This window comes from Callorhinchus milii, unplaced genomic scaffold (genome assembly GCF_018977255.1).
Source record: "Callorhinchus milii isolate IMCB2004 unplaced genomic scaffold, IMCB_Cmil_1.0 Scaffold23, whole genome shotgun sequence".
Taxonomy (NCBI): Eukaryota; Metazoa; Chordata; class Chondrichthyes; order Chimaeriformes; family Callorhinchidae; genus Callorhinchus; species Callorhinchus milii.
Genome location: NW_024704764.1, coordinates 434,913 through 461,783, shown reverse-complemented (window position 1 = coordinate 461,783; position 26,871 = coordinate 434,913). Strand labels below are relative to the sequence as shown.

At 44.2% G+C, this 26,871-nt stretch overlaps 1 protein-coding gene across 29 annotated transcripts in view; it reads right to left on the bottom strand.

The window, feature by feature from the left end:
* odad4 (outer dynein arm docking complex subunit 4) overlaps window positions 1-26,871 on the bottom strand; it is a 69,703-nt gene that overhangs the window by 9,005 nt on the left and 33,827 nt on the right. For 10 of the 29 annotated variants that reach the window (XM_042343258.1, XM_042343250.1, XM_042343249.1 and 7 more), the window contains 16 exons: window positions 26,454-26,531; window positions 25,769-25,846; window positions 24,280-24,357; window positions 22,127-22,204; window positions 19,780-19,857; window positions 18,318-18,395; window positions 10,728-10,805; window positions 9,656-9,733; window positions 7,868-7,921; window positions 6,497-6,574; window positions 5,297-5,371; window positions 4,134-4,211; window positions 2,480-2,557; window positions 1,956-2,009; window positions 1,094-1,153; window positions 475-552 (listed from right to left, as the gene is read on the bottom strand). In XM_042343258.1, the coding sequence (XP_042199192.1) occupies window positions 475-552; window positions 1,094-1,153; window positions 1,956-2,009; window positions 2,480-2,557; window positions 4,134-4,211; window positions 5,297-5,371; window positions 6,497-6,574; window positions 7,868-7,921; window positions 9,656-9,733; window positions 10,728-10,805; window positions 18,318-18,395; window positions 19,780-19,857; window positions 22,127-22,204; window positions 24,280-24,357; window positions 25,769-25,846; window positions 26,454-26,531 (1,179 nt within the window). Of the gene's footprint in view, window positions 1-474; window positions 553-1,093; window positions 1,154-1,955; window positions 2,010-2,479; window positions 2,558-4,133; window positions 4,212-5,296; window positions 5,372-6,496; window positions 6,575-7,867; window positions 7,922-9,655; window positions 9,734-10,727; window positions 10,806-14,170; window positions 14,524-18,317; window positions 18,396-19,779; window positions 19,858-22,126; window positions 22,205-24,279; window positions 24,358-25,768; window positions 25,847-26,453; window positions 26,532-26,871 lie in introns of those variants that run through there. The other 19 variants (XM_042343270.1, XM_042343271.1, XM_042343247.1 and 16 more) reach the window with 18 other exon arrangements.

Here is a 26,871-nt window from a genome sequence, read left to right as displayed (position 1 = left end):
CCACCCTGAACGTGTAACACTGTTTTTTCGGTCAGCCAGGTGTCTGGCACATGTGAAAGCCCATAACTATGCTTTAAGAGTATTCAGGCCAGACTGAGAATTCCACGTATACATGGAAATTCCTGTGTCTGAAATACAATGCACAATCTCCGCTGCACTGCCTCATCTGATCTCCTGCTGTTACATTAGAATGTCTCCTCCACAGAAATCCATGAACTTTTTCAGACAAGGTCCACTCTCATCCAACATTGGGTTGAATTTTTGGTTCTCCTCCTCCTTCCTGATGCTCCCTGTCCCGGCATTGACATTAGAGGCTATCACACATATCCTACTCTGACACATTCTCTCCTAGGACCTGAGGAAGTGAAGTTCTGCGAATCGTTCACTATTTCCTTCCATCAGCATTTCTCAGGTTTAAAGAAAACATGCCTGCCATTCCCTCTACAGCACAGGGAGGCTGTACAAAGGACCTACCCTCAGGAGAAACTTCAGAGACGATCTTCTTCACATCCAGGGAGTGTTTACTAATGTCACCAGATGTCAGCTGCTCTTCTGCATGAAAATACAATCCTTGTAATCTTTGCCTTTGATACAGCGCCTTATCACGTTTTCGAGACGTTTCAAAGCGCTTCACAGGATACACTGTAAAGCGGATTGACTGTATATTTTTTGGGGGAAACGCGGCGGCCAATTGCACACAGCAGCGTCCCACAAACAGCCGTGGAGCGAGTGACCAATTTTATTTGGGGGAATTGTTGTCCAGGACACTGGCGAGAGAGAAACTCCTTTCTGTTTTCGAATAGTGCCGTAGGATCTTTTACATCCAACTGAACAGGCAGACGGGACCTTGTTGCCAAAAGGGATTATATAGATGGTGAAAAGGACAGGACTGACCACAGAACCCTGAGGTACGTCACAAGTGACTGTGTGTGTGTGTGGGGGGGGGGGGGGGGGGGAGGGAGGAGAAGCTGAGCTGTTGGATGAGATAAAGTGAGGATGTAGGAATAGGTCGAGTGTCTCTGTGGGAAACGGGAGAATGAGCAGCTGGTAGTGGAATATCCCTGTTAACGGTTACGGAATGCAGCAAACATACCCTGAGCAGCGTCTGTCATCTGGTCATCGGTCATTTCACAGATATCATCGGATTCGTCCTCTACAACGGGAAAAGGGAACATGATAAAAACTGCTCAATTGTGTGAGCACTCCCTCATCCAGTCAGACACTTCCGAAAAATTCTGTCATTTAATGCAAAACAAATTCGCTTTTTTTTGCTCAAAGTGTTTACGTCTCACAATCCCTCTAAAAGGTATTATTTACTATTAAAGGGATTATACTGTACCTTGACTATAACAGGTTTTTAAACAGCTTTTAAATTCTATGCCTCTAACTATGAAATTTTGTATTGTTTTGCCCGTGCCAATGGCTCCTTAGTGATTTTAACCTTTAGTGATTAGTTTACTGTTATACTAGTTACCTGATGGATTCTAACAGTTTTCTCAGGACTCATTGTCTTCCAGTTACTTGGTTTTGTCCTTTCTTTCTTCTTGAATAATAATAATTCTGGCATGTGCTACAGCGCCTTATCACGTCTTCGAGACGTCTCAAAGCGCTTCACAGAATAGATTGTAAAGTGAATTGACTGGATATTTTGTGGACGAAAAGCGATAGCCAATTGCTGACAGCAGTGTCCCACAAACAGGTGAATGACCAATTTATTTTTTTATATATGAAGGAATTATACCCCCAGAAAAGCTATCCTCCAATCGACTGGCAACTGAGTTCCCACTCACTGCTATGTAAACAGAGGCGTGTGGAGTAAGGAGACTTCCCCAAGGTTTCGCACTGACAGGAATTGAACGTAATCATGCTTGGTACCTTTCAGTGCTAGGGGCAGATAATGAGGATCTGATATGTTGTAGATAACAGAGAATGTGCTGTTTGTACAGAGAACGTACCTTCAGAAGAAGTGATCTTTCTATCTTCAACTTGATCGGGCGGCTGCTGTTCAACTGGAATAAAAATATCAGATAGTGGCAAATCTAATCATCTGTGCGAGCTATACCTCATCTTCTTATGAAATCACATCATGTTTTAATAATGCTCCTTTGATCAGGAATGGAAGATGTTCAGGAATGTTCAGATGCCCAAAGGGAATAACCAAGTCAGGAGAATTTCTTGTATGAGAAGGGTGCGAGGCGTGTGGACCCACAGTGGTGCAACAAACCCACAACGCATTTCAAAAAGGTAACTAAATGAGTTCCTGTCAACCAGGTGGCTTCAGGGGTTATTCGATTCAAACATATATAACAGCAACTTATATAGCGCCCTTCACGTGGGGTTGCGTCCCAGAGCGCTTATATACAGTAAATTGGAAGAAATCCACGAGAATTTGGATGTACGAATGGTCAACTCCTGCCTGAAACTGCTCGGGTAAAACCATGGCTGGGGTGGTCGATGGTACTGAATTTGGAGAACGTACTTTGAGTAGGAGCTGCAGTGCCGCTCTTCTTCACACCCAGGGAGTGTTTACTCACTTCACCAGACGGCGGCTTCTCTACTGTATGAAAATATCACATTTGATTACATTTGGATCAGGTACATCTCATTCCACAGTTTCCTCCTTTCCCCTTCCAGTAGTTGGTGCTACAGCATCACAGAATCACAGAATATTACAGCACAGAGGAAGGCCATTCGGCCCATTGTGCCTGTGTCTGCTCTTTGAAAGAGCCGCCAACCAGTCCCACTCTCCCCACGTTTACCCAATAGTCCTACAATTTTTTAAAACTTTTTTAGTACCTATCCCAATTCCCTTTTGAAAGCTGTTACCTAATCGGCTTCCACCACCCTCTCCAGAAGTGCTTTCCAGTCCGTAACAATCCTCTGGGTATAAATATTCTCCTCGTCCTCCCTCAGGTTCTTTTGCCAATTACCTTAAATCTATGACTTCTGGTTACATTAGAATATACAGCACAGAAACAGGCCATTCGGCCCAACTGGTCAACGCCGGCATTTATTCTCCACATGAGCCTTCTCCTACTCTTCCTCAACTAAGCCTTCAAGCATAACCTTCTATTCCTTTCTCCCTCATGTACCTATCCAGCTTCCCCTTAAATACATCTCTGCTCTTTGCCTCAACAACTCCTTGTGGTAGCACGTTACCTGCAACCTGAAGCAATCTTCCTCAGAGTGTCCAAGTCTAGGTCATTTTTTTTCAGCCAATTGGCTACATAACACATGCAGAAACTGATCACTATGTTTAACAACAACAACAACAAGATTTCATTTATAGAGCGCCTTTCACGTCGGGAGGACATCCCAAGGCGCTGGACAGTTGGGTCAGGACCCGAGCAGGGGGGAAATGGTCAGGGTGAGGGGAGGGGAGGGAGGGATAGAGAGTCGAGAGGAGAGCTGAAGGCACGGTCAAAGAGAAAGGTCTTGAGACCAGCCTTGAAGGAGGAAAGGGAGGAAGCGGCGAAGGCACTGGGGAATGGAGTTCCAGAGCCTCGGGGCTGAGAGGCTGAAGGCCCGACCACCGATGGTAGGGCGGTTGGGGCGGGGGATGTGGAGCAGACCGGAGCCAGAGGAACGGAGGGCACGGGCAGGTAAGTAGGGGGATAGTAGGTCGGAGGGAGCGAGGCCGTGAATGGCCTTGTAGGTGAGGATGAGGATCTTGAATTCGATCCTCTGGGGGATGGGAAGCCAGTGGAGGCGACAGAGAGTGGGAGTGATGTGGTCGCGAATGTGGATATTAAGAATATCCAAAACAAACTCATGAGAGTTCCACGTGCATATGGTTCCTGCTTGTCTGGTACAGAGGACACACTTTCCTCCCAGAGGGACACCCCTTATTCACCTAAAATACGACCGTTTAGGTCAAGTTGACATGATCCAAGGCTGTTTTATGGCATTTTGCTTATAATGGTTGAATCTCTCAGTTTTTCTGCTCTTCCCTTTGTCCTCACTGAGTTGACATCAAAACCCATCACACCATTTCCTGCTCGGACACATTCTGTCCCAGGATCCCTGACTCTCAAACTCCTGACATCCCTCACTCTCCCCTTCCCCCAACATTTGACTGTTCTTAAAATCCAACCGCACTGACACACAACATGGCCCCTGGACAGAGAACGTACCATCAGCAGCAACTGCAGAAACGCTCTTCTTTACCTCCAGGGAGTGTTTACTCACTTCACCAGACGGCGGCTTCTCTACTGTATGAAAATATCACATTTGATTACATTTGGATCAGGTACATCTCATTCCACAGTTTCCTCCTTTCCCCTTCCAGTAGTTGGTGCTACAGCATCACAGAATCACAGAATATTACAGCACAGAGGAAGGCCATTCGGCCCATTGTGCCTGTGTCTGCTCTTTGAAAGAGCCGCCAACCAGTCCCACTCTCCCCACGTTTACCCCATAGTCCTACAATTTTTTAAAACTTTTTTAGTACCTATCCCAATTCCTTTTTGAAAGCTGTTACCTAATCGGCTTCCACAACCCTCTCCAGAAGTGCTTTCCAGTCCGTAACAATCCTCTGGGTAAAAATATTCTCCTCGTCCTCCCTCTGGTTCTTTTGCCAATTACCTTAAATCTGTGACTTCTGGTTACATTAGAATATACAGCACAGAAACAGGCCATTCGGCCCAACTGGTCAACGCCGGCATTTATTCTCCACATGAGCCTTCTCCTATTCTTCCTCAACTAAGCCTTCAAGCATAACCTTCTATTCCTTTCTCCCTCATGTACCTATCCAGCTTCCCCTTAAATACATCTCTGCTCTTTGCCTCAACAACTCCTTGTGGTAGCACGTTACCTGCAACCTGAAGCAATCTTCCTCAGAGTGTCCAAGTCTAGGTCATTTTTTTTCAGCCAATTGGCTACATAACACATGCAGAAACTGATCACTATGTTTAAGAATATCCAAAACAAACTCATGAGAGTTCCACGTGCATATGGTTCCTGCTTGTCTGGTACGGAGGACACACTTTCCTCCCAGAGGGACACCCCTTATTCACCTAAAATACGACCGTTTAGGTCAAGTTGACATGATCCAAGGCTGTTTTTATGGCATTTTGCTTATAATGGTTGAATCTCTCAGTTTTTCTGCTCTTCCCTTTGTCCTCACTGAGTTGACATCAAAACCCATCACACCATTTCCTGCTCGGACACATTCTGTCCCAGGATCCCTGACTCTCAAACTCCTGACATCCCTCACTCTCCCCTTCCCCCAACATTTGACTGTTCTTAAAATCCAACCGCACTGATACACAACATGGCCCCTGGACAGAGAACGTACCATCAGCGGCAACTGCAGAAACGCTCTTCTTTACCTCCAGGGAGTGTTTACTCACTTCACCAGATGGCGGCTTCTCTATTGTATAAAAATACCAGATTGTAATAAATCATTATTTTTGGGGGGTCAGCCAGGTGTCTGACTCTGAAACCCTTCCCCATGCTTATGGGTTATTCAAACCAAGCTGAGAATTCCCTGTGTCCCACCTACACATGGAGATCCCAGGGATAGATTGTTGGAATGGAATGCGCTCTCCCTCCCTGGAGGGACGTATCCTGCTTACCTAATTCCGGAAAGTATTAGGCGCAGGTTAACAACAGCCAAGGCTTGGGGACCTCAGAGTATGCGTTGGGGTAACTGCTGTGGTTTAACCAGCTGAAACCGCATAGCTTGCAATTGATATTGCTGTCTGGCAAGCTTTCTCGTTGCTTGTCCAGCTAGGACCACCCTACCAGTTAGGGCTTTGGCTGGCAGGGTTTATAGGCGCTCAGTGGAATGACTCACTGGCCCCAGGGGACTGGTCTCCTGTTCCAGGTCCTGCCAATGGCTGTGCTGCCATCAGCACTGAGTGCCCTGGAATACTGCGGACCCTCCTGGCTCAGGAGCGGACTAGAGACCGGTACAGAGGGTTGCTCGATTCCAACATTCTGTTGCCAGGCACATCATCTTGGAGCCAGTTCAGCTCCACGGAGACACACTTACCTCCCCCACAAGGAGGAGAGTTGTAATAAATCTAGTTGATGGTATGAGCGATAACATTGTCTATTTAAGAAAAGAGTAAATGCCTAAAAGGGCTCCCAGCAAATAGCTTTGTAGCCTGCCACTCAATACTTCCCCCATTGCATCTCACCATGTTACATGGTCTCTCTTGTTAAACTGGGATGTGACCTCCAGTAAACCTGAGGGTGTGTCAGAGCACATTCTACACCTAAAGCTTTTTGGGGTGTCATTTATTTTACATAAAAGTAATGTTACATTGTGCTTCCACTGATTGCATCTATTTATTTTCCTTCCCTCCTCCTCCTCCTCCCTGTAGATATACTGACACCAAATCTATCACTCCACGTCCAACTCTAACACATCCTTTCCAAGGTCCCCCAAGACACGATGCTTTTAATCACCTTCACGCTTCCCTTCCTCCTACACTTAAAAAAACATTTCAACTCCCTGATACACAACATGGCCCCCGTACAGAGAACATACCAACAGCGACCAGTGAAGAAATGCTCTTCTTTAGCTCCAGGGAGTGTTTACTCACTTCACCAGATGGCGGCTTCTCTACTGTATAAAAATACCAGATTGTAACACATCTCCTCAACTATGTGAACGATAACTGATCAACTTGTACCCACTAACGAACTATAGTAATTGGAGTCTTATCAGTGCGGATGGACCTTGCTTATACTGATGCCCATTCTTTGGTCAGGAATCAATCAAAACTGTGAGTAATGAAATGAGTATCACTTTAGCTTTTTTTTAAATCTATCGATCTCATTCTTCTATTAGATTAGGGCGTTCCCAAACTATTGGCTGCTGTGGGCCTCATTTCCTATTTGAGAAAGGTCCACGGGCCACATCCAGCATAGGTCAGCTGGCAGCCCGCGGGCCACATCCGGCCCAAGACCATTTCCAACACTGCAACTTCCACTCCCTTCCTCACTATCTGCAGCGGCAGGAGCTGGAGGTTGGTTGCTAAGGACGCAGTTGGTAAGAGACGCACTTGCCTTCCTGACAGACTGCAGTAAAGGCTCTGTGGCTGGGGCCTCCTAATCGCTGGCTTCTGCCGCTGCCCTGGGAGGATGTTCACCAGAGAGGGAGGGAGGGAGTGCAACATGGAAATGGTGGAGATGGTTGCGAGCCGCATACACTCACCTGCCGGGCGCTGGCAGCCCACGGGGCGCCTGTTGGGCCGCACTGTATTAGATCTGGGTACGGCTGATCTGTACCTCAACTCCAATTACCCGCCCTTGCCCCATATCTCTCGATCCCCTGAACTAACAAGAATCTATCCTATTACACAAGTGTGTGTAATAATACACACACTTGTCAAACCCTTGGCATCCATTGAAATCAGCGTTTCTCTTTTATTAAAGCTCAGTGTGGCAGGTTTGTTTACTGTATGGGAATAACCCATTGCAACAAATCCACTCTAACGATTGACTGGTAACTCACCCACTCACAAAACATCCACCAGACAGACCACATAACTGTGGCTACTCTCTGCTTCTTTTATCTTTTGTTGGTTTCAGATACACCCCATATTTTATACTTGTTGCCCAATAACCACCAATCTGTGAAGCTGTAAAGCTGGATTGACTGTGTATTTTGTGGGCGAAACATGGCAGCCAATTGCGCACAGCAGCGTCCCACACACAGCCGTGGCGTGAGTGACCCATTTTATTCAGGGGATTGTTGGCCAGGACACAGGGAGAAACTCACTTCTTTAAAGTATCCCAAAGCTCTGGAACTCTTTGGATTCCTCACTCTTCCCTTCCTCTGGCACTTAACAGTTTTTTTTATAAATACTATTTAATCTCACCGATACAGAACATGGTCCGATTACAGAGAACATACCATCAGCGGCAGCTGCAGGAACACTTTTCATTGAGTCCACAGATTCCGGTTTCTCTATTGTATGAAAATAGCAGATTGTAACAAATTTACTCGACTGTGTGTATGAAAAGTCTAAAAACATATCACAACTGCATCACCAAGACCTCCAAGCAAATAGGTCTGAGGCACATTATACAATTCCTCTTCCATTTTATCCTAGTTCTCTATTATTATTATTATTATTCCCTGTGGCCTTTTCCTTTTAGCTAATCCACATAGGTCTTCCCCATGTCATTCATTGATTTTGAAAAGGAGTGTTGAATGGTACTTTGTCAATAGCACTTTGCGCCTTGTAATGTACTTTGTGCAAATCTGGATCACTATATCATTTTGGCTCCTTTTATGTGACCTCAAATAAATCTATATGGTTTATCAGACAAGATCGCCCTCTCCTGAACCTGTTTTGGGTGTCATTTATTTTCATATATGTTTTTTCCTTGCATTTTGCTTCCTTTGATTCTTTCCATTACTTTTCCTCCTGCTATCCCTCTACATCCAACTCTTTAACACGTTCTTTCCGAGGCGCCCAAGATACGATGCTCTTTATCACCTTCACTTTTCCCTTCCTTCTACATTTAAAATCCCTGTTTCACCTCACTACTACCACCAGCACCAACAGCAACAACAAACTGCATTGATATAGCGCCTTTCACATTGGGAGGACGTCCCAAGGCGCTGGACAAATAAAGGGTCTGCACCTGAGCTGTGGGTTGGGATGTCTCCTTCCCAATAGCTTGGTGACATCTGCAATTGCAATAAGCAGGAACATGAGGCACCACATCGTGTGACACCCAGAGATACCAGTTTTTAATTTTTTAGCAGGATTTTTTTATTGTATGAAAATGGTCTATTGTAACAAACCTACCCCAATGGCTGAGTAATACCTCACCCATTTACCAAAAGTCCTTCCAGAAAGATCGCTTTTGTTTTTTTTGTTAAATTGCTTGAATTTCTAATTGAATCCTTTCCAGGGCAGACGTAACTTGTTCATACCGAGTGCCCATTCTTTAATCAGACATTTAATCGGGGAATATTGGTAGGAGACATTCAATATCTTCCCCTATTGCTGTATCCTGTGCTGCTTTGTCACGAGTTTAGCTGTGCTATTATCAAGTGATCTCCCATTGTCAACTTGGAATACTCCCATCTCAAAAAAGTCTAGTTGTTTTCTCAGACCAGTCTACCAAGCTGTTATATTTGCCATTTATTGGGCTGTTTGTATGCAAGTCTTGCATTTTGTTTCTAATGGTTGATTGCCTTCGTTTTTTTTTCCTCCTCCATATCGACCCGTCCACTCCCTCCACTCAGCATAGCCCTCGAGCTGCTCTCCCCACCATCGGTGGTCTGGCCTTCAGCCTCTCTGCCCCCCCACCCTTTGGAACTCCATCCCACAGTCCCTTCGCTTTGCCCCCTCCCTTGGCTCCTTCAAGGCTTGTATCAAGACCTTCCTCTTCAACCGCGCCCACCATTCCTCCTGATCCCAACCTCAGCTCGGGTGCAAATCCATGACTGTCTTGGGACGTCCTCCCATTGTGAAAGGTGCTCTACAGATGTAATTTGTTGTTGTTACTGTTGCTTGTTGATATCAAAACCCATCACACCATATCCTGTATAACAATCTGTCCCAGCATCCCAATAATCTGAAACTGCTTAACTTCCTCATTCTTCCTTTCATCCTACATTTAACGTGTTTAGAAACCATGGCTGGCATCACTGAAATAGAATATGGTCACAGGAGAGAGAACGTACCAATCAAGGAACCTTTCGAAATATTCTTCTTTACATCCGGCAAACTTGTACTCAATTTACTAGACGGTATCTTCTTCACTGTATGAAAATACCAGATTGTAACAAATCTGCTCAATCGTGTGAGCGATAGATACCACATCTATTTATGAAAAGTCTAGAGAATTATCGCAGCCACATCACAAAAGGTCTCAAAACAAATAGTTCTGTGGGACTGTGGGATGTACCACTCAATAACTCACAAGATTAGTTCGACTTCGGATGAAGTTCAACTCATCTGATCTCATCCTTCGGATGTGATGTCCTCCCATCACTTAGCAAGCTGCTTCTTAAATGAGTCCAGTGTCCTGGTCTCTACCACCCTTCCATTTCAACCTAGCTCTCAGTGTTTCTTTTGTTCCTACTTTTAGCCGCTTGCTAATCCACACAATCTCTTCCCTTACTATTTAAAGATGTCAATTTGTACCTGAGTCTCTCCAGTGGTACGTCGTCAAATCTGCTCACTACGTTATATGGTCTCCCATTGTTAAATTGTGATTTAAATTGTGATGTAACCTCCATCCTCAATAAAACACGAGTTTGTCAAACAAGATCTCCCACTTCCCAAGCTGATTAGAGTGTAATTTATTTTCATACAAGTCTCCTTGCATCTTGGTTCTAATGATTGTCTGTTAATTCTTATAATGATGATGCTTGCATTTGAGACGTCTCAAAGAGCTTTGCAGGACAATCTGTAAAGTGAATTGACTGTATATTTCGTGAGTGAAACGTCGCAGCCATTTGCGTACAGCAGCGTCCCCACAGACAGTCACGGATTGAATGATTGAGTGATTATTACCCCTGGAAAGCGATCCGCCAATCGACTAACAACTGGTTTCCTTGTTACTGCTAGGTAAACATTGGTGTGTGGAGTAAGGAAATTTGCCTTAAGTTTCGCCCTGCCTGGGAATCAGACCCAGGTCCTCTTGTTTACTCTTCCCTTCCTCTTACATTTGACAGTTTTTGTAAAAAAAAACACATTTCACCTCACCGACACAGACCCTGTCACCGAATGGTCCCTGTACAGAGAACGTACCATCAAAGGCAATTAATGAAGCGCTCTTCTTTATATCCTGGATACGTTTACCCACTTCATCAGGCATCAACTTCTGTCCTGTACAAAAATATGAGATTGCAACAAATCTATTTGATTGTGAGAGTGATAACTCATCTACTTACAAAAAGGACAAAGGCCTATACACCAAAGGCCTGTGTTTCTGTCCTTTTTGTAATTGTTAAACGTGCGTGTATCTACTAATGAAATATAGCAGTTGGATCTTTTTCAGTCCAAATGTATAACTCGCTTATACCAAGTGCCTATTCTTTAACCAGAATATTGATAGGAGACACTCCCATTTACACGGTTGTTTTCTGAAGCACTTCTTCCCTTCAAATGTATTGACAATTTTGAGTAAGAGTTTGGAAGTCGGCCAGCGAGCGCTCGCTCCGTTCACCAGACACCAACTTGTTCATTGTAACAAAAGGACTGATTGTAATAAATGTATTCGAACATGTGAGCAACGGTAAATCCACCGATGCAAAGTCCACCCAGACGTGTCACAGAACCATTACTTTGTGTTTGTTAAACTGCTTATATCACTAATGCACTAATTAGATCCTTTCCAGGATCATACCTTGTTCATACCAAGCACTCATCTTTAATCAGGCATTGATCAACCAATGATTATTGGCAAGAGAACCCTAATATCTCTTTCATTTTAACCTGGCTCTCCTTAGGACTGCTCTCAGCGTCCTTATCTTTTCAATGGTTATAAATATATCCCACGTTTTACTCTTGTTGTTCAGTTAAATCAATATGTCAATGTAGCTCCCTTACGTCATGCATTTTCCCGTTGTCAGCTTGGAATCCTACCTCTTCAAAATTGTTTATTTGCTTTCTCAGACATATCCATCCCTTCCAAGCTGGTTGATATGAAGAGGCAGTTTTTGTGTAAGAAATCTTGTATTTTTCTTCTAACGATTGATTCTCTTAGTTTTTCTCTTGCTCACTGTTTTTCCTCCTTCTCCCTGTGCCCTCACTGTGTTCACATCAAAACCCATCACACCACATTTTTTTTTGCTCAGCCGGGTGTCTGGCACATGTGGAAATCCATCCCCGTGCTTAAGAGTCTCCAAACCAAGCTGAGAATTCCATGCGTCCCACCTACCCATGGAAATCCCAGAGATAGATTGTTGGAATGGAATCGCTCTCTCTCCCTGAGGAACACATCCCGCTCATCTAATTTACCAAATTCCGGAAAATATTAGGCACAGGTTGGCAAGAGCCAAGGGTTGGGGACCCCAGAGTCTGTGTTGGCCAAACTGCTGGGGTTTAAGCAGCTAAAACCGCATAGCTTGGCATTGATATTGCTGTCCGGCAAGTTTTCCCACTGTCACACCACATCCTGCTCTAACACATCCTGTCCCAGGATCCCAAGATTCCTTGCATCACTCACTCTTTCCTTCCTCTAACATTTGACAGGTATTTTAAATCTACATTTCACTGATGCACAACATGGCCCCTGTACCGAGACCGTACCATCAACAGAAACTACAGAAACACTCTTTACATCCAGGGAGTGTTTGCTCGCTTCACCAGACGGCAGTTTCTCTACTGTATGAGAATAACAAGCTGTAACAACTCTACTTAATAGTGTGAGCTCTCCACTATCACCAGTTGTGAATAAATGTAATCAACCACATGATATTTTGATGAGGAATGGAATGTGTCCAGCAATACTGCACCTGTTGCACCTATATTGCTAAAAGATAGAAAACACCAGAAAATAGGCGAGTCAGGAGAATTAGTCAAAAGTCAGAACTGTAGGTCAACTCAAGACGGTCAGGGTTATTCACAACTTACCAATCAAAAGGAATCTGCGATTCTACTTCTTCAGTGAGCGAGTAGTAAATGTATGGAACAGGCTCCCTGAGGAGATGGCGGAAGCAGAAAGTGTTGTTTGCTTCAAGAACAAATTAGATAGATTTCTGCTTGAAAATAAGACCTGGGGATTCAGCGTACATTTTAGTACATGACATGTCAAGTGGCTGCCAGGATGGTGGAAGGCGAACTAGATGGACCTTTGTCTTCTTTCACCAACAAATTCTGATGTCCTTGTGTTCTTGTGAATGGAGAGCTGGACAAAACTTGTGAAAATGCTAAACAGCCGTGTCTCAAAAAGGCAATAAGTTTATGTTCCCTGGGACACCAGTTGGATCACCCTGGTCTGCAGCATGGAAAGAGTAGGTATGTAGAGCTTGCTCATCAATTCAAATACCATGCTTGTCAAACTCCCAGTCTCTTCCCCTCGTGAGCTGGAGCTGTTGAGCATCCAGAACTCTGCAGCTTGTCCTCTCCCACACCAGCTTCCAAGAGCCTATCACTCCATCCTCACTTGGCTCCACTGGCTCCCCAACCCTCAGTGGATCAAGTTCACGAACTTGTTCTTGTGTTCAAATCCCTCCACGGCTTCACCCCACCCAACCTCTGTGGCCTGCTGCTGCAATCCATCTGCCCTGCCAGTCCTCTGCTCAATCTGCTTCATGTCCTCCACCTGGTCTGCCTATCAACTGGCCAGTGACCCTTCAGCCATTCTCCTCAGCTCTCTGAAGCTCCATCACAGCTAGAAAACTGAAGGCTGAGCAATGCTCCTTGGGGGTTGGCCAGTTGTAAAGAGAACCACTTCCAGGTTCAATGTAGAACCTTAGAAAATGTCTTCTGAACATCTATCTAGATGGCATCCATCTATTCCCTTTACCACATCTGTGCTTCTGGACTAGATCTCTCTCAGATAATTCATGTAAGACCTACCTTTCCAAAGAAAAAGCAACTGCATCTCAGTTTCAACTGGTGAAAAAGTGCTCAGTTACTCTGTCCTATGATGGACGGTGATGGATGATGGATTCTTGTGGTTTCCCACCAATTATGTTAAATTCTTTGGCCTGTAGTTACTATGAAGGCCTGTACAGGAAGAGTTCCTTCTTTCTTGAATAATGGCATCATTTTGCCACTTTCCAATGCTGGGATGGGATCTGTGGGGAACTGGACAACTAGGATGTGACACTGCCGACAGGACACAAGTTAATGCCTGTACAGGAAACATACCCTCAACAGAAACGATCTGCTTTGCATCCTTGTCTTGGTCACTGAATGAATTGCCAAGAGATGTTGTGGATACCCTGGAATAAAAACTACCTCAAGTGACTCCCTGCTGAATGTTCCTTCGCATGTCAACTTAGAATTGACATTTCCTTCAGATTCGACAACAGACAGACATTTAAAATCCTTTAGATCACTGGGAACTAAAATTCTGGTTCCTGAGATCAAGAAATCCGTACTCCAACCACGATGACAGCTTCATTCAATTATTTACCCTCTACATTACTAGAATTTCGACCATCCAATATCTTACCTTTGTTATCTGAAGATATCAATTGGTAAAGGAATCTCTTTTACCACACCTTCTAAAGCCTCGAGGTTGTCATTTATTAGACTATTTTCATTCATATAATCTTTCATTTTGTTTCTAATTTGAATCTATCAGTTTCCCTTCTTCTCCTCCCCGCACCCTCGTTGTGTTGATATCCAAGCCCATGGCACCATATCCTGCTCTGACACATTCTATCCCAGGAGGACAAGACTCTGAAACTCCTTACATCCCTCACTCTTCCCTTCCTCCTACATTCAACAGAATTGTACAAACAACATTTCACCATCACTGATACGCAACATGGCCCCTGGACAGAGAACATACCATCAGCAGCAACTGCAGAAACGCTCTTCTTTTCCTCTAGGGAGTGTTTACTCACTTTACCAGACGGCGGCTTCTCTACTATATGAAAACACCAGATTGTAACACATCGACTCAACTTTGTGAGCCACAACTTACCTGAAAAGACGCTTCACACTTATATCGCCAAAGACTTTCGATTCTGGCTGTATCAAACTATCCCGTCCGTTTTTTTTGTTTAAGTTGCTCAAATGCATTGATACACCAATGAATCGTTTTCAATGAAGTCGCACCTTGCCCATTAATTAATTATTGGGCAATTAATTAATTAATCCGGATTTGATCAATACATGAATATTGAGAAGCCACACTCCATATTTTACTGTGTATTGTTTGCTCCCGGGGAAACTTTACCCTCTTGAATGCATTCGAATTTTGGGGAATTGAGGGAAAACGTGTTCTAACACCACTGAATGAATTGAACTTGAGGTTTGGCAGGAGTCCCGAGGCTCGGTGGGAGTCCCAGGGTGTGATGGAGTACAGCAACTCTCTTGAAACTCCCAAACGCCACAACAGTTGTACTACATGATTTTCACAAGAGAGAAGTTCGCAGGTTCTGCCCATTGGATTTCAACACGTCTCTTCAATGTGCACAATGTTCTGGCTTCTACTATTTTTCCCCTGTAACCCATTCAAAATGTTCATTAGCCTCTGGTGAAAGAAAATTGTAGTAACCTAAACATACAACAACAACAAGATTCCATTTATAGAGCGCCTTTCACGTCGGGAGGACGTCCCAAGGCGCTGGACAGTTGGGTCGGGACCCGAGCATTGGGGAGGAAATGGTCAGGGTGAGGGGGGGGAAGGGAGGGAGCGAGGAGGGGGTAGAGAGTCGAGAGGGGAGCTGAAGGCACGGTCAAAGAGAAGGCGGTTGTTATCATACTCTTCAATTGCAAGATTTATTATTATTAGCACGGTCGAAGAGAAGGGTCTTGAGATGTGTCTTGAAGGTGGCGAGGGAGGGAGCGAGGCAGGGAGACTGTAGAATGGAGTTCCAGAGGGGTGGCAGAAGGCAGTGATAAGGCACTATATCAAGTGCAAGGATTATTATTATTATTACATCAAGCCTCTTCACACCATCCTGCTCTTACACATTCTGTCCCAAATGCCAAGACCCTGAAACTCCTTTCATCCGACACTTGTCCCTTCCTCCTACATTTAAAAAACCAACGTCACCTCACTGTTACAGAATATATTGCCTGGATAGAGAACGTACCATCAGTGGCAACTGTAGAAGAGCTCTTCTTTACCTCCAGGGAGTGTTTACTCACTTCACTAGACGACGGTTTCTCTACTGTATGAAAATATGAGATTGTCACAACTCGCTGCATGAAAAAAAAATTCTCCTCATCTCCCCTTGGGTTCATTTGCGAATTATCTTAAATCTGTGTCCTCTGGTTACCGACCCACCCACCAGCCATGGAAACAGTTTCTCCTTTTTTACTCTATCAAAACCCTCATCATTCCCAATCCCAAACTCTCTAGCCCACATAACTGAAGTCCCACATCCCTGTGATATATCTTGTGGTAGTCATGGTCAGATTGGGATTTCACCTTACTCAAAAAAAACTCCATAAGCATTGTTAGACAACTGTGATGGTTGTCACTTATGAGGCTATTTTCATGCAAATAATCTTGATTCTATTAGTTTTCTGCATGCTCTCCACCTCGTTCTCCCTGCATCTGATGAGTTGATGTGTTGACATCAAAGCCTTTTACCTCATAACTTGCTGCTACATATTCTGTCCCAGAATCTCAAGACTCTGAAACTCCTTTCATCCTATACTCTTCCCTTCTGTCTACATTTTTAATATTCACATTTCATCTCACCGACACAGAATTTGGTTGCTGGACCAAAAACATACCATCAACGGCAACTGCAGAAACACTCTTCTTTACCTCCATGGAGTGTTTACTCGCTTCACCAGATGGCAATTTCTCTTCTGTATGAAAATTCGAGATTGTAACAATTCTACTCGATTGAGTGAACGATAACTCAACTATTTAAATGTTTAGAGGCCCGTCACAACAATAATCATTAATATCCTATGTTTCTACCTAACAGCACACAGATAAATCTTTCAAGTTTGTTTTCGTTAAAACTGCGTATCTATACTAATAAAGACAAAATGTCTGTGTGTCTGTCTGTCTGCTAAGAACGCAATAACTGATTGATGTAGAGACCTGATTTATACCGCATCGAAAACTTATGGGGAAGTGTCATGGGCATAGTTTTTTTCCAGGATCACCTATTGTGACCTAAACAAGTTCATCACACATGTATGGAGTCCAACAGGAGTCCTCCCAAAAGGAGCCCTTCCAATAGGAGTGCTCCCACAGAAGTCCTCCCAAAAGGATATGTGTGCAAATATGTGATCAAGGGATGCTAACAAGTTCAATGGCATATTTTCTTAATCTCAAGGGATAAAGATGCCTAAGAAGCGAGGATCAAGCCTTTCAAGGATGGATAAAAATGCCACATGAAAGAGAGAAGGCCGGTTGAATGGAACTGGTTGCGAGGGTAGCTGGATACAGCCAGTATTTAACAGAGCACAAACTGGATCTTTTTCAGTGGGAATGTATCTTGCTGATACTGAGTGCCCAAGGTTTGATCCTGAATGCTAACCCCTCCGCTCAGCAGCCTGCTCCACATCGCCCGCCTGGCCCAGCCCACCATCGGCAGTCAGGCCTTCAGCCTTTGAAACTTCAGCCCACCATCCCTTTGCCTTGCTCCCTCCCTTGCCTCCTTCAAGGCATGTCTCAAGAGTCTTCGCTTTGAACACAACTTCGGCCACCCTCCTACCCTCCCTGTCCTCAACCCCTCCTGATCCCAACCACCAGCTCGGGTCCAAATCCCTGACTGGGCAGTGCCTTGGGACGTCCTCCTGATGTGCAAGGCACTGCGTAAACGTAATTTGTTGTTGATGTTGTAAGTATTGGGAGGAGATGTTTTAGTTACACTGCTGACACTATCCTCTAAATGTATTTGTGTGGAGTCCTGTAGCTCAGTGGTTAGAGCACTCGCTTTGCAAGTGAGAGACCTGAGTTCAATTCCAGGCAGAGGGCGAAACCTTGGGCAAGTTTCCTTACTCCACACAGAGCCTAATAATAATCCCTCCAAAACCAAAACAATAATAAATTGGTCATTTTCAATCTACGACTGTTTGTGGGACATTGCTGTGCGCAATTGGCTGCCGCGTTTGCCCACAAATATACAGTCCATTCACTTTACAGTGTGTTCTGTGAAGCGCTTTGGGACGTCCTCCCGACGTGAAAAGCGCTATATCAAATGCAAGGATTATTATTATTATTTGCTGTTTTTGATTAGAGGGAAAACATTCTGTACTCTCACTAAGTGAGAGGTGCTACTGTGTATAAGTCCTGTCAATGGTATTGTAAATGCATTAGATGCGAAGTTTGGTGGAGACCCCAGATTTGGTGGATATGGAAACAGTCTGGATGCTGCCAAATTCCAAATCTGTTGTTTAATGTGACGTAGAACAGGCGAGATGGGGACTCACGGGAGTATAAGCAACGCTAAGAACGAGTTGAGCCAATTGGCCAGTTTCCCTGCTGTGTCATTCAATGTAATTCTTTCCAAGTAATCTTGCATTTAGCTTCTAATGGTTGACACTCTTGTTTTTCTCCAGTTTCCCCCTCCTCCTCTCTGCATCAGCATCAAAACCCATCACACAATATCCTCTCCCAGACAGGAGCCCAAGAATCTGAAACTTCTTCCATCCCTCACTCTTCTCTTCCTCCTACATTTGGCAGGTTCTTAAAAAGCACATTTCACCTCACCGATACAGAATATATTGCCTATACAGAGAACGTACCATCAGCGGCAACTGCAGAAACGCTCTTCTTTTCCTCCAGGGAGTGTTTACTCACTTCACCAGACGGCGGCTTCTCTACTGTATGAAAATACCAGATTGTAACACATCTACTCTGTTGTGTGAGCGACAACTTAATCTGTTTACGAAAAAAGTCTAAAGGCCTACAATAGCTATAATACCTGCATTTCTGGCTAACTGAATACAAATAAATCGTTAGTTTTGTTAACTCAGTTAATGTCTAATACTGCAGAAATACGATTCTTTTTCATTGTGGGTGTATGGTGTTCGTACTGAGTGCTCATTGAGCAAAGAGTGAATATTGGCCGGAGACACTCCATTTTAAGTGTTGGTTGTGGCCAACTCTGCTGTCTAAATGTTGCTGTTTCTGAGTACCGAGAAAATTTCACCAAATGTGCTAAACATGCGGCCTGGTGGAGACCCTGGGTTTGGCGAGGAACAGAAACAGTCCCTGATGCTTCCAAACTACAAATGTGTTGTTTTACACAATGTTCGCAAGAGAGTTTCACAAGAAGAACCTGAGGCTGATGTGATCTCAACCTTACCCAACACCAACCTGACCACTTCCCTATTTCTCTGATGTGTCCATTGACCCGGCTTCTCCTATCCTTCCCTGTGACCCTATCTCCCTGCTGTGTCATTCTATGGCACCGCCTTGGGATTCTATTTCAGCGCCTTGGGACATCCTCCCGACGTGAAAGGCGCTCTATAAATGCAATCTTGTTGTTGTTGTTCTATGCCATTCTATGCAATTAATCTTGTATTTGGCTTCCAGATTACTGGAATTACTGGATTACAAGACATCACCTTGTTGACGAGTATCAACAAGATAATAATAATCCCTCCAAAAAAACCCAAAAACAATAATAAAAAAAAAATTGGGTCATTTTCAATCTACGACTGTTTGTGAGACATTGCTGTGCGCAATTGGCTGCCGCGTTCGCCCACAAATATACAGTCAATTCACTTTACAGTATGTTCTGTGAAGCGCTTTGGGACGTCCTCCCGACGTGAAAAACGCTATATCAAATGCAAGGATTATTATTATTATTATATTATTATTACTGTGCCCAAATTGGCTGCTGCGTCTGCCCCCAAATACACAGTTGCTCCACTTCACAATAAATCCCATGAAGCACTTCAGGACATCCTCCCAATGTGAAAGGCGCTGCACCAAATACAAGGATTACTATTTAGTTATTATTATTGTTATGATTATTAATGGCTGAATCTCTTAGTTTTTCTTCAACTCTTGAAGGTTTCTTCTCTGCCCTGTGTGGCCCACAAAACTCATCACACCATACTCTGTGCATAGACTCAAGACTCTCAAACTCCTTCAATCATCACTCTTCTCGTCCTCCTACGAGAGGCAGGATTGGCAGGTTTTTTAAACCACATTTCACCATCACTGATATACAACATGGCCCCTGGACAGAGAACATACCATCAGCGGCAACTGCAGAAACGCTCTTCTTTAGCTCCAGGGAGTGTTTACTCACTTCACCAGACGGCGGCTTCTCTACTGTATGAAAATACCAGATTGTAACACATCTACTCGATTGCGAGAGCGACAACTTCATCTGTTTAGGAAACGTCTAAAGGCTGTCACAACTGTAATCACTAAAACATTATGTTTCTGGCTAGGTGAACACAAGTAAAACTTTCATCTTCTTTTTTAAAAAATAGTTATATTTAAGAAATTGGATCCTTTTCAGATGGTATTTTGCTTGTAACGGGTGCCCGGGACTTAAACGAGTGAGGTGTGAGGTAGTAAAGGGAGATAGGGTGACTATTTGGGTTCAATGAGAGTGGTCACAGGTGTTCGGAGCCACTGTTAAATTTGTTAGATTGAGATATCAATCTGTTTATCTTTCTTAAGGTGTAAAAATGTTGGTTAAGTGCTTTCAGTTTATGGCTTTTTTGTTAGATTTTGTGAGTTAATGGGTTTTATGGTCCCTGTCGGAATATTTTAGTCTGAACCATAGTTGAGTTAATGAGTTTTATGTTTTCAAATTGTCAAACTACTACCGAGAACTGATAAAAAGTCACATGGGCACATTAGGGGTATAAAAGAGAGGGAGTGGAGTTATGGGAGTTGTTGAGATTTGGAGTTTTAACTAACACTTGTCTCTAACATTTTACTAATTATAAAAACACTGAATCTCAGGAACTTTGAGGAGATGTGAATTTGGGGTAAGGCTGTTCTATTTGTTTATCCCTGGTGGTCCAAGTGTTGAGGCTGAGTGATTAGATATCTTATAGAGTATGGGATATTGTGCCTTGTTAAAGTTATATCGATATATTATTAATGTGTTATATAAGAATTATGTTTATTTTTGCATTGAATGTTCTGAATGCGGAAAGATATATACACATATATATATTGAAGCTCGTGGGTTTGAATAAATGAGGAATATTTTTTCAATTGCCAAGATTTTGGTGTAATTTGTGAGACTCTGACCGGGCACGTATCTTCAACATAAAATGAGGAGAGAAGAATCGCTCCTTTCAGAGCGCACCTGGAAGGTACATCTAGTGCTCACCCAGAGATACGAGTACCGTGACACAGGGAAGTGACACTCCAACTGTAACAAGGTGCTGAAGGCTTTAGAGAAATAGTGGTTCTCCTTCTCTATCCAATTCAGCAGCTTTTGTGCCCTTTCAAGGTATTCTTTGAAATGTTTCTTTTCAAACCTTAATTACCCCCGGCCTATCATGCCTTTCCCCACAAGAGGTTGATTATCTTATTGCCCTTATGTAAGGCCCTTATCTGGATTATCTTATTGCCCACATGGGATATGGGGCAAAGGCAAATTGGACTTGAGGTACAGTTCAGCCATGATCTAATAGAATGGTGGAACAGGCTCAAGGGGCTGAATGGCCTACTCCTGTTCCTATGTCCTTCTTGATACCGTCTCTGGTTGTACAGACAGGCCTTTGGGTCATGGCAAACAGAATTGCTGGAAGTGCACCAATTTGACCAAGACTTCTGAGAACATGAACTCTCTGATTGATCAGTGTAAGCCAGCTGCCTTTCTGTCTTGCTTATTGCTGCCTGTATTTGAAGAGCAGTAAGTCAACTAGCAGCTCTGCACATCTTTCAATATCCCCCATCCCAAGTGTCTTGTGTGGAGATCTCTCCTTAAATTCCTCTGCCTCGTTCCTTCCCTCGCTGCTTTCAATCCCCACTTAATAACATTTCTCTGAATATGTCTTTGACTATCTCACAGCTTTACCCAAAGCTCCCATCCAGCTGGTACAGAGTCTTTTGAGATGTTCTCTTATGTGAAAGATGCGACATTAGTTCAAACTGTTGCTTTAGTCAATGGCCTCACAAAAGTGTATCTACAATATGTAGACACTGACAGTGAGGCCATCTCTCATTGTCACATTGGGATGTCATCTCCTAAAAAAGTGAATTACGTTTGTCAGTCAAGATTGACGCCGACTAAAACTATGAGAGGTGCAATAGATTAAGCTATTTATATGCAAATAATCTTATATTTTGCCTCTCTTGGTTGATTCTACTTTTTTGCCAAATGCCCTCCTCCTCTTTGTTATGTCCTCACTGAGCTGACATCCAAACATTCCACACAGTTTCCTGCCTTATCCCAAATGCAGCCGGAACTCTCGTGCATGCGTTTGTCACTTCCCACATTGTGTTGAAGGATCACAAGACTCTGAAGCTCCTAACATCCCTCACTCTTCCCTTACTCCAACCTTTGACAGATTTTTAAGATCTACGTTTCACCTCATCGACACAGAACAAGGTCCCCGGACAGAGAACGTACCATCAGCGGCAACTGCAGAAACGCTCTTCTTTACCTCCAGGGAGTGTTTACTCGGTTCCCCGGATGGCGGCTTTTCTACTGTATGAAAATACCAGATTGTAACACATCTGTGTGAGCGATAACTATATCTTGTTATGAAACATCTAAAGGCCCATAACAATCGCGTCACATCGCTTGCTGGTCGCAAGTTGCCCGGCGCATTTGCCCACAAATACACAGTCACTCCACTTCATAGTAAATCCTGTGAAGTGCTTTGGGACATCCTCCTGACGTGAAAGGCGCTGTAAACAAATGCAAGGATTACTACAACAACAACTTGCACTTATATAGCGCCCTCCATGCAGAGTAGCATCTCAGAGCGCTTAGCAGTGGCGGAGCCTGACTCCGAGCCGGGGAGTGGATGTGGGGGGGGGGGGGGGAAGGTGACCTTAAGCACGGTCGAAAAGGAAGGTTTTCAGGCGGGTCTTGAAAAGGGGGAGAGAAGGGGGCAAGGCAGAAGGATTAAGGGAGAGTATTCCAGAGTTTCGGGGCATAGCGGCAGAATGAGTGACCTCTAACGGTGGAGCCGAGGAGGGCGTACGGACAAATGTGCGGCCGGTGCCAGACGAGCAGAGGTGCTGGGTGGTAGATTGGGGAGTGCGGAGGTCGGAGAGGTCGGGAGGTGCCAGGGAGTGAAAGGATTTGAAAATGAGAGTGAGGATCTTGAAGTTCGGTGATGGGGATCTAGTGGAGCTTGAGCCAGAACTGATGAGATGGGGGTGAGATGGCCCGGGTGAGACGGGGGGGGCGACAGAGTTCTCGATGAGCTGGATATTTTGAATAGTGGAGCTGGAGAGACCAGCAAAGAGTGTGCCTGAGTAATCCAGGTGGGAGGTGACAAATGCATGCACAAGGGTTTTAGCTGCATTTGGGGTAAGGTACGGTCGGAGACAGGCACTGTGGCGGAGGTGGAGGAAGGAGGTCCTGGTCAGGGACCAGATGTGGCGAAGGAAGGTCCCCTTGGTGGTCTAACTAGATGCCAAGATTGGTCACTGGTATGATGAGTCTGACAGAGAGGCTGGCGAAGTTTAGGAGGTCAGATCCACAGGAGTGAAGACGTTGACAGGAGCCAAGCAGTATGGCTTCTGGCTTGTCCACATTCAGGTGCAGGAAGTTTGCACTCATTCAGGTCCTGATATCTGCCAGACAAGCTGATAGCACAACAGTGGACCTGGAGTCGCAACTGGAAGAGGCAAAGCATATTTGTGTGTCTTCCACATATATGTGGAAGTTTACCCGTGTCTGCGGATGACATCGCGAAGAGGGAGCATGTAGATGAGGAAATGAAGGAGCCTTGGGGTACCCCACATGTAACCGGGTAGGGGCTGGAAGAGATACCATTTGTCAAGATGAAGTGGAGGCAGTTGGTTAAATAGGACTCGAACCATGCGAGTGCGATCCCACTAAGGTGGATAAGGGTGGAGAGGTGGTGGAAGAGGATGACATAGTTGACTGTGTCGAACGTGGCGAAGAGATCCAGGAGGACGAAGGCAGAGGGACCTTGACCTTCTTTCGTCTAGGAAATTCTTATGCCATCACTTGCCAGTGACTAGCCTGGGTGCACACCAGTTTGAGTTCTCTTTGTACAAAATTTGCTTCCTGATCTGATTCCACAGTCCATCCACCCCACAACTTGATGCAAATGTCATTGTCCTCCACAGAGTCTGCCCCATTTCCCATGCCCTCGGCTTCCTTCCCTGACACCAGTTATTATCCACTCAGCGCCCTTCTAATCCAGGTCAATCAATTTACAAAGGAGTAGCTTGTGTAGAACTCTCTCATTGAATTCCTACCTCTCGGTTTGGAAAACTCACATAAAATGTATCTCTTTGGCTGTTTTCAGCTATGTCTACCCTACACCCTATCTGCCACCCAATGCGGTCTCGCATTTTACCTCTGAAAAGCACTTGGAGATGTTCCCTTATGTGTCAAAACAATGTAAGCTGTTGATGTTATTGGCCTCAAGGTGATTTCTCCCATAAGTCATGCCATCACCCATTGGCACATCAGCCTTGCTTCCCTCCCTCTTCCCTTCCTCCTACATTTGACAGGATTGTATGAATCACATTTCACCATCACTGATATACAACATGGCTCCTGGACAGAGAACGTACCATCAGCGGCAACTGCAGAAACGCTTTTCTTTTCCTCCAGGGAGTGTTTACTCACTTCACCAGATGGCGGCTTCTCTACTGTATGAAAATACCAGATTGTAACACATCTACTCTGTTGTGTGAGCGATAGCTCCTCTATTCATGAAAAGTCTAAAGATCCATCACAACTATAATCATTAAAACCTTATGTTTCTGGTTAACTCAATGCAAATAAACCCACAGTGTCACTGCTTACAATGCAGAAACGGAATCCTTCCTTCACAGTTGCATCTACTCAGCACCAGTGCACTAGTTACTTCCCTCAGTAACCTAGGATGCATCACGCCCGGACCGGGTGACTTATCTACCTTGAGCACCGACAACCTTTTCAGTCCCTCCTCTTGGTTTATTCTTATCTTATCCAATTTCTCTCCTCTCCCCCGATATTGGGGCATCGTTTTGTGAAGACGGATGCAACGTACTCTTCCAGTACGTCAGCCGTGCCCTCTGCCTCCACAAGATGATTTCCTCTTTGATCCCTAATTGGACCCACCCTACATTTGACTAATCTTTTATTCTTTATATACCTATAAAATACCTTAGGGTTCCCTTTTATGTTACCCGCTAATCTTTTCTCATACGATCTCTTTGGATCTCTTTTTTCCATTTTCAGTTCTCCTCTGAACTTTCTATATACTATTTGATTGTCTTCTGTATTTTGGACCTGACATTTATCATAAGCCTCCTTTTTCCTTTTTATTTTAATCCCAATTTCCTTAGTCATCCAGGGAGGTTTGGATGCCCTACCTTTCCTCTTTGTGGGAATATATTTGTTCTACCCCGAAATATCTCCTCCTTGAAGGCTTCCCATTGCTCGTTAGCTGTTTTACCTGCCATTTTTCCTTCCAGTCCACCTTGGCTAGGTCCCTTTTTAACTCATTGAAGTTAGCCCTCATCCAGTTGAGTATCTTCACTTTTAATTGTTCCACGTCCCTTTCCATAAATACTCTAAACCTAATGGTGTTGTGATCACTGTTGTCCAGATGCTCTCCTACTGAAAGCTTCTCCAATCGCCAAACTTCATTCCCCAGAACTAGATCCAGCACTGCTCCCTTCCTTGTTGGACTGGAAACATACTGATCCAGAAAGTTATCCTGCACACATTTCAGGAATCTTTCCCCCTCTTTGCCCTTTAGACTGTTATTTTGCCAGTCTGTGTTAGGATAATTGAAGTCCCCCAATTATCACTACTCTAATGGTTTGGGATGTTTCTGAAACCTGCTTGCAGATTTACTTGTCTATCTCCTTCCGACTAATTGGTGGTCTATAGTATACACATAAAAACCCACCAAAGCATATTCTGCTCCAACGTATTCTATCCCAGGATCCCAGACTCTGAAAGTCCTGACATCTCTCACTCTTTTCTTCCTTCTACTTTTGGCAGCTTATACATTTATACATCATACTTCACCATCACTAATACAACATGGCCCCTGGACAGAGAACGTACCATCAGCGGCAACTGCAGAAACGCTCTTCTTTTCCTCCAGGGAGTGTTTACTCACTTCACCAGACGGCGGCTTCTCTACTGTATGAAAATACCAGATTGTAACACATCTACTCTGTTGTGTGAGCGATAGCTCCTCTATTCATGAAAAGTCTAAAGATCCATCACAACCGTAATCATTAAAACCTTATGTTTCTGGTTAACTCAATGCAAATAAACCCACAGCGTCACTGCTTACAATGCAGAAACGGAATCCTTCCTTCACAGTTGCATCTGCTCAGCACCAGTGCAAGTTCTTGAATAAGAGTGAACTTTGAGAAAAAACACTATGTTTCGCCCACAAAATACAGTCAATTCACTTTACAGTATATTCTGTGAAGTGCTTTGTGACGTATCAAAGACATGATAAGGCGCTGTATCAAATGCAAGGATTATTAGTTATTAATATTCTTGCATTTTGTTTTTAATGGTTGAATCCATTTAGTATTTATCTTGCTTACCTCCTCTCTCCCTGCTTGACCTCAAATCCATCACAGCAATCCCTGCTCCAATACACTCTGTGCCAGGATCCCAGACTCTGAAAGTCCTGACATCCCTCACTCTTCTCTTCCTCCTACATTTGGCATCTTATAAACATCATACTTCACCATCACTAATACACAACATGGCCCCTGGACAGAGAACGTACCATCAGCGGCAACTGCAGAAACGCTCTTCTTTTCCTCCAGGGAGTGTTTACTCACTTCACCAGATGGCGGCTTCTCTACTGTATGAAAATACCAGATAGTAACACATCTACTCTGTTGTGTAAGCGATAGCTCCTCTATTCATGAAAAGTCTAAAGGCCCATCACAGCCACGTCACTAAAGTCCTTCAGAAATTAAGGTTGTGTTTGTGTATCCCATTTAGCTTCTTATATACGTCCACAAGATACTCTCTGAAATGTCTATTTTGCTGCCTCAGAGTGAATATGGTGAATAACACTCCAAACCAGTGATCCATGGAGTACATGTGCCAATGCGGAGTACCATGCCATCATCTGTGTTGACCACAATCTGTGATTGAAGGGGGTTAAATTCAGAGCAAAACTGCGAAATATTACTTCA